Source organism: Pagrus pagrus (genome assembly GCF_965226575.1).
Source record: "Pagrus pagrus genome assembly, chromosome: 9".
In the NCBI taxonomy this organism is placed as follows: Eukaryota; Metazoa; Chordata; class Actinopteri; order Spariformes; family Sparidae; genus Pagrus; species Pagrus pagrus.
Window position 1 is genome coordinate 25,765,132 of NC_140193.1, and position 12,650 is coordinate 25,777,781.

A 12,650-nucleotide genomic window follows, 5' to 3' on the forward strand; every position below is an offset into this window, starting at 1 on the left:
CTGTAACAATTACGAGGATTCACCCTGAATGAACTGAGAGCTGTGTGTGGCCACGGTGAAATGATGAACATGATGTGTTAACGAATCACAAAGAGACGTAGCAGCAGAACTGACATTGAAGACATTGAATAGAAGGTGAAGACACTATCCTGACTTTTGGTGGTGATATTGTGGCTGGCAAAATGCTTCCAAATTACATAAAAAGTACCTGTAATCACATTACTGTTTCTGATCATGTGTGTGATGTTTTCTTTACACATCCTATGAAACAAAAAAGATCTGGAAAGACAAAAAAAATTGGAAACTTCATCCAACTCCGACCACAGAGGAATATCTCGCTGCAGTGTGTTGAAGTGTACTTGTGCTAAACTTACAGTTGTCTGCAGCCTGAGGAGCAACAAGGCAGCTGATACAGTTTCCGTGGCAACCAGAGGCTATATCCCACAGCAAAGTCTTTGTCTGCCGTTCAAGGGCTCAATGTGTCGACCAAGTTTTTAAACGCTAGTTGAAGAAACAGCCTGTAGGGATGTGAGAAGTTACGGAACAGGACGAACTGTACCACTTATTTATTTATTGCCACTTTATCTAAAACCTTTACTCAAGAGTTTCTAAGGCCAGATGGGGTTCCTCCAAGCATCATTTCTACCCTGACGCCCCTCTGCTCTGCCCAGTTGCCTCTTTAGTTAACCATGTCTCTGATCAGTGGACTCCACCTCTGGTCGCTCTAACGGCTGTTTGGTTTGTACAATCAGCTCCTGGCAAAAATGAAACATTGGGGCTCATAAACTTCAAATAATCTACTGTGGGTCGGACCACATCTGCAGGCAAGGAGTGTTCAAACACTTCAAACAAGTGGTCATATAGTGTCAGTGTGGCTGCATCACTCACTCCCAGTCCACTTCCAGGAGCTGTGGATCTTTGTGGTTTTGATGTGATGAATCATAGACACTGGGCCGGTCTCACCTCAACAGCACACATTGTTTTACACTTCTTAATACACAGAATCGTGACCTTGGCAGCTGTGTGAAGAAGCAGACCTTGCATAGGGGGGGTTGTGCCCGTTTTTTCCTCGCTTAACCCTTAGAGAGTGCTGTGAGAAACGTTTCCCAGTCACAACACTGCACTGCCCAGTAGACTGGCTAATATAGTGCAAGCCACTTATTAACATACTACTGTCACAAGTCCAGCAGGAGGAAGCTTTAATGGAGCTGCCCGTGTTCTGCCGCGCGTTATTGCGCACAGTGTGTGCGTGGAATCTCTGCCCCGCCACATAATGTTAAAAAAGATATAAGCGAATCAAACTCGTGTACATACCTGTTTCCACAGAAAGCTGTCCATCCCGTTTAACACCCAAGAAACAGCCACGTGGATGGCAGAAAGAATAACTCCAGTGATGACTGCGGCGCGCATCCTGACGGGCAGCAGCGTATAGATGACATGGATGAAGAACACGGTCCACCAGATCCCCGCCGAGGCACTTCTGGGCTGCACGAGCAGCACTCCGATCACCTGGATCACCAGCACCACCAGGATGACCACATAGCACACAATCCACATGTGGTCCTGGTGAAAGCCGTTCCTGTTGCAGACCACCATGAGGATGAGTGTGAGGAAGATGGCCACGGAGAATACCACCACATAAGTGACGCTCGGCCTCGCTGTCCCGCCGGAGCAGTGGAAGCCCAGCATGACCGTGAAGACCAGCACCAGCACCGCCATGAGCATAGTCAGACTGCTCTGGTTGAGACGGAAAAAGTAGCGCTGGTAGAGCCGCTCCAACTTCTCCGACTGGAATTTCTTGGATTTGAAAATGTGCATGACGCTGATGCAGCACGCCACGAAAGAAAAGTTCACTTCGGGCATGACCTCCTCCTCGTCGGACTTCGGCTTGGCTCTCCGCTCCTCCAGACCCAGCTCCACAGACTTGGGTCTCACCTCGCCGTCTGGACGCTTCGGGGACGCGCGCTTGTTGCTCTCCTCGCCATGGTCCTGCCAAGCCGACCTGGACCTGAAGCTGACTCTGCTGACGGTCGTGGAGGCTCGCCCGGTCTGCCTGTGCTCCTGATCATCCTCCTCCCTCCACCGACTGTTGGTCCGGCTGAGCTTCTTGCGCGGGGATCTGGCGGAGTACGGGCACCCGTTGGCCACAGACTCAGACTCGCCCCAGGCTGATCTGTGTTCGGTCCCTCCCCTCAACCCGGGCGCACCGACTCCGGGTGGGCTGACACTATTTGATCTGGACATGGTGGCGAGAGGGACTCGACGGAAATGTGCCTGAACACACAAACACTGCGGGGAAAGTTTTGATCAGCGAAGGAAACAATTAAGTCCAGAGAAGCCTGTCCTAAGTTGAATTTCTCATAGTTGGAGAGCTTTAAATCTTAACAGCACGATCTGCCAGCGGGGTGACCTCCTCCCACTTTTAGAAGCAATCATTCATTCTAAATGTTAAAAAAAAGAAAAGAAAGAAATTGAATTGAAGTGATAAAATAATTGAACATGCGCAAAAGTCACAGGGGAGCCAGTTCCGCCACGAGAGGAGGGAACATGAGATCCAGGTGGATTTGGCTCTACATCATTGGGCCCAATTAACTGCCATCCATGGAGAGGGTGCACGGCAGCGCGCGCTGTACATGAAATAAAACCATTACACAACTCAGAGAGTCCCCAGAGATCATAGCGCAGCACCATCAATCACGCTGTGAGCCCGTTATATCTGTGTTTCCTGTATCCGTGTGAGGACACAACAGACGGAGCTGGAGGGGAATAAAAAGGTGGATCCCATGCTGGCGGCTTGTTCTGGTCCCGTCAAGTCTTGATGCACCTGTATTGAGCACACATCGCAGCCTGGACGGCGGGGGGAGCCTCACGTTTGTCCAAAAAGCATCATCACGATGCTCGCACACTTGCGCTGATGGGAGCGGAGGAGAAAAGTCAGCCGCTCCTCCTCCTCCTCTGGCAGCCACACAGCACAGCTCCCTGGTCCATGGTTGAGCCTGTGTTACCGCACGGTCAATTTATCCCTAACCTCTGCGCCGAATCGATGTCCAACAGCTGTCCATCACCGCTCAAATCCCCGGAGAGCGACTCCTGCTTTGATCCGCAGTTACAGTCCGCGCACAGCCGATCCGCGGCCGTGCAGCGGCAGCATTTCACCAAGTGTCTACCCGGTGCCAAAGTGCGCTCCCGCAGCCTCGGACAATCCGCTCGGCGTCTGTTTGGAGCGTGGCATCATAACATATTTACCGCTGATTGCAGCTTCAATGGCCATTCAACCAAGTGTGCTTCCTGCAGCCCGCCTCTCCGCCGCGCTTCCATTGGAAACGGGAGGGGGTGAGTCACGCTCTGACGCGCTGTCATTGGACGACAGGCTGGTCAATCTAAAACCAGAGGCTGTGCGACCCCCGGGCGCTTTCGATGAATGGGCGGATCTGTTCTCACAGCTGGATGGCCCTCGCGCGCACACTCACCCACACACCCACGGTGTGGCACTGGGGGCGGACTGCTCTCCCGGTGAGCTGCTGCTCTCCACTGGTTCCCAGTCTCAGGTTCTCCACACAGTGATTCAACGTAGAATTGTCTTTCAGAATAATTTGGTCAAACACATGTTTTGTGAACCTCTCTGTCCACAAAGCAACTTGGTCTCAGCTCGAATGAAGGTGGATGTCTTTGCACCAAAACTTTTATTGGACAGGTTTTGCAAAGAGCTTCTGTTGGACACATGTTTTGTTCCCATCACGATCCTGCCTGTTTGATTTTCAACCTCATGGTTTTAATTGTTAAGTACTTCTTGTGTTTTATGTTTTAAAGGTACAGTTCACCCAAAGATCAAAATTCAGTCATTACCTCCTCCTCCCATGCTGATGGAGAGTTGGATGACGTCTCATTGTCCACAAAACATCTCTGGGGCTTCACACCAAAACAGCATTGCAGCATTCTCCTAAACAACTGAAGTAGCTGTGGACTTCTTTAATTAAACACATAATGGCTCCATACAGCTCATCCGGCACAGTTTAGCCTAGCAGCTAAAGATTTAGCTGTCTTTTCAAATCAATTTGGGATCTTGCAGCTTCTGAGACTTGGATTACAGCAGACGAGCTGTATGGAGCCATTACATTTTTATTGTTTTAGTAGGTTTTATTTACGTTTTGAAACAAGTCTCCAGCTACTTCAGTTGTTTAGGAGAACACTGCTTTGCTGTGTGGATTATGGAACTAACTAGTGACTTAATTTCCATCTTTGGGTGAACTGTGCCTTTAAGAACAATGTCTTCTTCGTCAGTTAATAATGTGAAGATTTTATGTTTTCTCTGTTTAAGACTGCTGTTAAATAATCACTGTTAGTTTGACAGAACAAGCAAACTGAAGATTTCATTCTGGGCTCTGGCAACTTGTGATGGGAATTGTTTTACACTTTTGATTGGAGGAATCATCACTAATAATTTATAGTTACTTGTAGCTCTCTACATGTTCACTTGCTTACATCTGGTGAATAGGGCTCGTGTTTCCGATAAGTACAACAGCTTAGGACGAGGGAACAAATACATGGTAAGTTGTTGTGATTCAGTCCAGTGTTTCAGTTCATCCACCTTGAACAGCGTCCTCAGTGGGTGGCAGTCGCTGGTCATGTACTGAACATACAGGAAAGGCGCATTTGTCTCACTTAAGTCCACATTGTGTGCTAATGGATGTAAATTGGAGACATGTGATGAGGAGCCTCGTGTGTTCGCTGGGACCCGGCTCACCTCCAGCTGAATTCCCTCGGCCCCTTTTGGAATTCATCAAGGGTGAAACTGTGTTAAGTCGGAGAACAGGAGCTTCCATTCAGCACTGTCCTCATCATATAAGGAGGGGAACTCAGATATAAATCAGAAACAAATTTATCTAAAATCAAGTTGTGCAACTTATTTGCTCCGCTCGTCCTATGACTGCTTGTTTGCTTGCTCTCCTTTGCTCCGTCTCTTTGCTCTCTCGCAACAACCCTGACACAATTAGCTGCTGTATAATTTTCGAGGAACTGGATATATAACCACATTAAACTCACGCAAAAACAGATTAAAGTGGAAAATCATGTTAATTCAGGGAATCTGACGACTGTCCTCACCTTCCCAGAACAGTGGTGGAAAGCCACTAACTGTATTTACTTGAGCGCTGTGCTTGGTCAGAGTTTTGGTGTACTTCTTTGAGTATGTGTTGTTTAATGCTACTGTATACTTCAACTTCACGACATTGCAGAGAAAATGATCATACTTTTTACATTTGTATGTAACTGTCTACTTACACCACATGGTCCAAAGTATGTGGACACCGAACCCAAATCTGTGCTGCCTCAACTCTTCTGATTTCAGACTTTGCAGCAGATTGTGGAACCTGGCTACATGCAGTTGCTCCAATTCACACAAGATGTCAACAACTGATGTTGGGCGATAAGGTCTGAGTCAAAGTTCATTCCAGAGGTGTTGGATGGCGTTGAGTTCAGAGCTCTGTGCAGACCAGTCAGGTTCTTCCACAGCAAGATTCAAGATTAATGATCATTATGCAACACAAGATTGATTAATGACATTTCTGTTGTAATTCCCTAAGCCACACACACACACACACACACACACATACACACACAATACATAACAATTCTATAAAAAACATTGAATAAATAATAAGCAAGTCACAAAAATAAACTATTCATGGTGGAGTGTTGAGTTCAGGAGTCTCACAGTCTGGGGAAAGAAGCTGCTCTGTAATCTGGTGGTGCCACAGCGGATACTTCTGTATGTTTTGCTGGGAAACCATTTCTGTAAGGACCTGGTTTTGTGCACAGGAGCAATGGAGAGGATCCTCACCAAACTGTTGCCTCAAAGTTGGAAGAACACGTTTGTCTAAAATGTCCCTTCATGCTGGAGCTTTAAAGGAGCACTATGTAGTTTTAGAGAAGAGATTCAAACTGACAATTTTAATATTTAAAATATTAATGAGGTAATAATACAAAAGTTTTCCATCAGTGAATTAACCAGCTGTTCTCAGAGGAAAAGAAGGTCCCAGAACACTGCTTGAAGCTAGAAAGGTGGCAGGGTCCGCCACATGTAAACAAAGTGAAACAGTATGAAACTGTGTTGTCCTTTTGGGTCAGTTTGTTCAGCCAATGAGGATCTTTCTCTTCTCATTAACATTTCTTCACAAGAACTACAGAGGGCTCCTTTAAGATGTGGAGCTGTGCCCAAACCATGAAAAACAGCCTTGGATCAAAAGTACACAAAGGTTTGAAGAGAGCTGTCCACATACTTTTGGCCACAGAGTATACTTTGCACATAAGTATTTTTCATACAAAACATATGATCAGTTAATAAGCAGTGATGTTTTGTAGTCATAACCAGCCCAAACAGAATATGAAGGAGCTCAGACTAGCTTGACCAAATATATTCAATTGCTGCCTGATCCAACAATAAAATTATTAAAGTGTCAGAGGGCTCGTTCTGCTTAATAAGTACTTTAAGTGCTTTCAGTAATTTTTTGCTGGTAAAAACTTTCTTGCTCCTTTTCTCGCTACTTTTACTTGAGACAACAACTGAATTAAATCAAACCTTTGCCTAACCCTCCTCACATGTCTTACCATGTCTGAAAGCAAGCACTGTGAGAGCTTAGATAACATTCGCTATAGACTGTTACCCAATACAAATCTATAACATGTATGGAGCGCTCCGTGCACGCTCCGTATCAGAGCACATTTATATTTGCACAATCTGGTGAGGGAGACGTGAGGTTGTGCTTATCAAAAAAACTAAACACATGTCCACATCTTCACAATCTGATGTCAATATGTGTGTGCGTGTCTCCTGCTTTCATCTGATGTTTCCCAACAATTCAAATCACACGTGTGTTTTTGTTTCAAGGTAAAATGCTTTCACTCACACTGTGAAAACCTCTAAAGCAAATGTAACCCGGGCAGCTGAAGAGGACGTCCCCTGTTGATTTGACACGCAGAACGCTACTGCCATCATCTGAATGCTGGACAAACTGTTGACTTGTTCAGACTTGTTCAGCAGTAGCAGACTGCTGTAATCTCATTAACGTTGCCTATTTCATTTTTCACTCAAATGGGCTATGGAGCTTTGGAAAGTATAGTTATGTAAAGGGTTATTTCACATCAAGTTAGTTCCAGCTTTACATGCAGGGGTTCTGTGACTTCTGCCACCAACATGATACACATGAAATGAATAAAACAGAAACAGTCTCCCTGATTAGTGGATAAATCCAGACAGTTTTCATTTGGATAATATTTCAGCTTTCAGCCAAATTGAATCTGGTATTAAACCAAAACTACACAAACAAACGAGATGGCTGGAAACTACGGAGGGCGGGTGGGATATTTTGTTTTATTTTAAGTGTTCTGTGTAAATGCTTCTGCCTGTGTAAGTGATTCAATAAGATTAGTTGAGAAGAAAACTCAAAAGGGAAATATTTGGAATCATCTTTGCCCATGAAGTGACTGAACTTATAAATGAGTTTAATTTAAAGTGAAGTAAATCTACAAAAAGCTAATTAGCAACACATTATAGTGTTAAAAATGTGGAGAGCAAAAACATAAAGCTTTGTAAAGGCTTGTTGCCATCGTGCTCATAATCTTTAATGCATATGAAATATGGGGATTAGCTTTTCCGGCTCAGGCAGTGCTTAATACAGCAGAGTCCAGTGCAGTGAGGGAAACAGCTTGATGAAAAAGCTTCAGTGACAACAGCCAGTTCACTGATCAAACACACTTTGTTTCCAGTCACTTTATCCTCATTATCCCTCTTTGCAGGCACGGCCGACCTCATCCAAAGAAACCAAAGAGACGAGAACGTGCAGCAAAATACTCGTTCTTATCAATTAGTAAACGATCATTCAACTGAAAAAGAACTGACTTTCTATGTGAGATGCAGAAGATAGTTACTGCAGATTGTACAGGCCAGCTTGAGACATATCGCAGCTCTTTATATTTCAAAGAGGGATGGTCAAACAATAAGCCTCCGAGGCCAAGAGGATATCACTAAAACTTCAGCTGATCATATAAAGTAAAACGCTGCAACAGCTAGACAAGACTACAAGACAGATATAGTCTGAAAAAGCATTTTGCAAAATAATCTCACCTCAGGTTGGTCCTTTTCAACTTTCTCAACTATAAAGGCAACATTTGTGCCCATAGGAGAAGAGAGAAGAAAAGATATAAAAGTTTGAATCTTTTCATCTTTTTCCTTTATACCCAAACTGGTTCAACAGATGTGCCTTTCAGATTTTATTGCTACAACAGAAGACTGTGTGGATGCTGCTGGGGTGTATTTCACCTCTGCTGCTGTGGTTCATCATGCTGTCACACCTGCAAACTAAGGGAAAGTTAAGAATAAGCATGCATTCAGGCCAACTCATCTGCACAGGATGTAAGCGCCGCTGTAATATTTAGTTTCTGTTTTGTGATTGTTTTGGTTTAAGGTTCTAGGGCGGAAGTTAGGCAGGTAGGAAAACTAGGCAGTGCCTGCTAAACCTGAACTCCAACTGCATCAAATCCGATCTGTAGCACACTGTGTAAAATAATAATGAATGAGAAAAAATACAGTTTCTAAGGCTATAACAACAGCAAGTGACCAAGGGGGGAAAAGTATCATGGATATAATCCTGGTTTGTGTTAGTATGTTTGATTTTGAAAATCCAAACTAAGAAACGGAGCCCAGAAACACAGAAAGAGAGTGAGTACTTAATTTATGATTCATAAACCTCACATTGTTTACAGATACTTAAAGGTCCCATATTGTAGAGAGTGACATTTCAATGTCTATTCTTATCATATAGCAGTTCTAGGTGCTATATTAATACTGTGAAAGTATCAAAAAGTTAAATCCATGGAGAAATGCACACAGCCTGTATTCACAAACTGTACCCACAAAACAGTTCACAACTGTACAGTCACTGCCCTCAGCCACGGCCCCAGCACGGCTGGCAGAGCTGATCAAGGACGTTACATTAAGTCTGGACACAGTGTTGGAGGCGGTTCATTCCTATGAAATCTGTTCAGTGGTGCTTTGAAGCCAAGAAAGCTCGACTTCCTGGGTATGAAAATACCCAGATCTTCCGTGTTGTGCGGCCCATAGTGCATGCGCACTAGAGACTTCCACCGGTTTAGCCCCGGCTAGCTTGAATAGACATAAAATAATTTAAACTGCATCTCTTTAAGACTTTCCAAATGTTATTGGACTGAATGGCTCAAATTATGATCAATTATTTTATGGGGGTTATGATGCTCAAATAAATGTACCCACTGTATTACAGACGCTTCCTTCACAGTGTTAGCTAAGGGGAAAAAGTCTGTTTGGGCCGCAGTGCATCACGTGATGATGTAATTACACGGTTTGGCCACTATGAAAACTGGCTTCAAAGCCTGGCGCACCTCCTGGGGGCTTGGAGCTGATGTGGAAACACAGTGGGCGGTGCCTGCTCATGACTGTGAGAGCTGACCAATCAGAGAGACTGGGCTTTTCAGGAGGGGGGCTTTAAAGAGACAGGCGCTGACAGAGGGTGAACAGAGGAGCTGCATGGATTCTAGCTCCAGGAACCACAGCCTGATTCAGCCGCTCTGACTAAAGCATCCAACCAAGTTAAAGTTCTGATTGCAGTCCACTGACACATATCACATCTGAGGCAGTGTGACAACGTGCAGATGAATAAACCTTGTGTATCATTCTATTGATGTCTGAAATAGCATCAGGCATCCCCGATACTCACCACACGTGCGACTGTGTGATGAATCAAGCGCAGATGCAGAACAAGAGAGAGATGACTGCTATAAGGCTGCGTAACGAGGCCAAGCAGTGACAAGGCGTATAATCCCCCTCACCCACATCAGCCTGTAAACATGTGGTGAGACACCGGAGGACGACTCAGTCCACATCAGTGTACTTTTAGTCTTTCTCTCATAAAGGGAGAAACTGACGAGCGCTGCAGTGCTGTGACTCATCCTGGTGGAAACCATCACAGTCACTCTGTGGATTGTGCAATAAAACACACACAGGCGCGCACACACACAGTCATATGTACAATCTGCTATTGTGCATGCTGTATTTGCGATATGTGGAAGTCACACTCAGCCACACACGTAACTCAGATATCTTGTTTGAATTTGCTATTTGAGCCAGTGTTCAGATTAAAAGGAGTCACAGCTTGACAGTATCGTCCTTTGGATAGCTGTGCGAGGAATGGTCATATTGGACTGTCATATGTTAGGGAATGGGTGACAGTATTTTTTGGTGCTGACTGAAATGTGTCCACAAATGTGTTAAGTACCAAAAGCTGGCTCAAATGCCTGCTCAGATTTACAATATTGTTTAATTATTCTGTCATCAGATGGATTCTAATTTTATCTTCTCGGTTTCCATGTTTTTATTTCACTAACTAAGGCTTCCGTTCTCAGCCTGGGGGTCGAGAGGGATGTTGCGAGTTAATTTCAAGGTATCTCCAGATGGTTGTGGAGAAAAAAATAAAATATAATATTTTAGATGGGGAATAGTTTTTACATTACATTGCCTGTATCTGTGAGTGTGTTTGTGAGAGTTCTGATTAGATACAAAAACATTTAACCCCTCTGTTTCATTTTTGCACTCTCAGGATGCTGTGAGTTAAAAGTCCCAGTGCTCAGGCAGCGCCGTGAACGCCAACCAGATTTTTCTCGGTGGGTCACGACACAAAAAGGTTGAGAAACACTGAACTCAGGATTCGATGAAAGGATTGTTTCTAGCATTGGCACCTAAATTCTGGTATTGTATCGGCACAAACAATTGTAAGCAATCCAACCCTAGTTATCGGTTTCCAGGGGTTGCTGTTCAAAGGTGTAAGCTTTCTGGAGACTAAGCACAGTAAGTGGCTGCCTGAGGCCTTCGCTGTTGCCAAAACAATTTGTAAAGTAAGAGTCAGTGTTGCTTTATCCGGTCAGGACGGGTCAAACAAATGTAGAAACTGAAAGAGTCATTTACCTACTGAATCTCTTACATCAGTTGTATAATGCCTTCTGTGGCTTCAAGGAGCAGATACACCTGAAAATCAAACAGACATTTTTAAAGACAGGATATGTAACATTTCTGCATTAAAATGCCAAAAACCCTCTGGGCACATTAAAAAAACATTACCTCATCTGTAAACATTTTTGCCTGAGTCAAAGAGACAGATTTCATTAGTAATGGTGGTTGAATGAAGACAACTCCCATGATCTCACTCTACTTACTCCTTTGTTTTGTTTTTATTGACAGACTCCTAGCAGCAGAAATTATATATACTACGTGTTTAACAGAGACCAATTTGTTTTAAGCCTGAGTCATCAACTAGGGCTGTGGACATTTAACAGGAAAAACAGGATTTGACCATTCTTTAAAAAAATCTGTTTGTCGCAATTCCCCTACACTTTATGGAAGCGCAGTACTAAAATGTGGAAGTGCCTCTTTAACACAGACTCTGTGGCACGTTATAATGTTACATGGTCACCCACTGTAGCATCCTTCTCCTGAGGAACGAGAGGACAAATGTCTGTATTAGGGTTGCCACAATATCGGATTTTCACTGTTGCCAAAATAATTCACAATAAGGATATTTTCGCCATATCTTTATAGACATGTTGAAAAAATAATCCTCTCAGTCGAATCGATCTTTAACATAGTTTATTGTGTGTTCTGTCTGTTTTTCACTGTTATGTTCACTTCTGATTATTGGCAACAGCCCTAGTCTGTATAATGAATATCTTAAAAAAAAGATTTTATTCTACTTTTCCAATCATTTTTTATGGTTTACCTATAATTCTTTTTTATTTGTGTCTTTCTTGTATTCACTGTATAACACCAACATGGCAACATGTGTATTTAGGTCTGTGTGTATTTAGGATGTATAGAAATACATTTAACAATAATATTTGAGTGTGTTCTGTTTATCTGTACTACATTAGAGCACAGTACACATACACTGTGTGATACTTTCTACACTGCTTCTTCAGGCTAACAATGAGAGAATGAGCTGCTGTTCTGTGCTTTCAGCTGATTGGCTCCTCAGCTGCTCCAGACTGCACCTGCGCCTGCCAAGCGATTGCACTCTGGACCTTCAGATGCTGTACATCAAAAAGCCAGTGTATGATCTTAACAGCAGCACACAGATGAAGGGCACGGCTATTCTGAGAAGTGCACATCCTAACCTGCTGCATGCATTAAGTCCATTTTCATTAGGGCCTGAGTGCTTAGCAGTGTGTAATAGGTTTTATCATTCTCCAGTTTGTATTTAGCTGCTGAAGCCTTTCAGCGCGGCTAAATTGTTCAACAAACAATGTTCCCACCTACGTGGAGAGTGACTGAATGAGTCACCACATGCACATTTAATGCACACACACAAACCATCCACTTTTTATCCCTTAATTACCAGAGGATGTATCAGTGCATGTAAGTTTAGTATATATAATACAAAATAATGAATATGCTTCCCATATTATAGGTTTATTGTAAATATATACTCATTATTCATACCTGTACAAAGTCGGCTGGCCCCATGCAAAAACATTTGTATCAAAACTTTATTCAGTAGAACCAGTTCTGGAGTAACATGTGCCATGCTTTTGATTTTTTTCTGTTGTAAGTTAGGTTGTAACACAGATCA

General features: G+C 43.7%; 1 protein-coding gene across 1 annotated transcript in view; it reads right to left on the reverse strand.

Moving 5' to 3' along the window:
* Positions 1 to 3,299, reverse strand: part of adcy5 (adenylate cyclase 5) — a 97,948-nt gene extending 94,649 nt beyond the window's left edge. The window contains exon 1 of the mRNA XM_084361146.1: positions 1,315 to 3,299. Within this exon, the coding sequence (XP_084217272.1) occupies positions 1,315 to 2,244 (930 nt within the window). The 5' untranslated portion in view covers positions 2,245 to 3,299. The remainder of the gene's footprint in view (positions 1 to 1,314) is intronic.
* Positions 3,300 to 12,650: the final 9,351 nt, after the last annotated feature.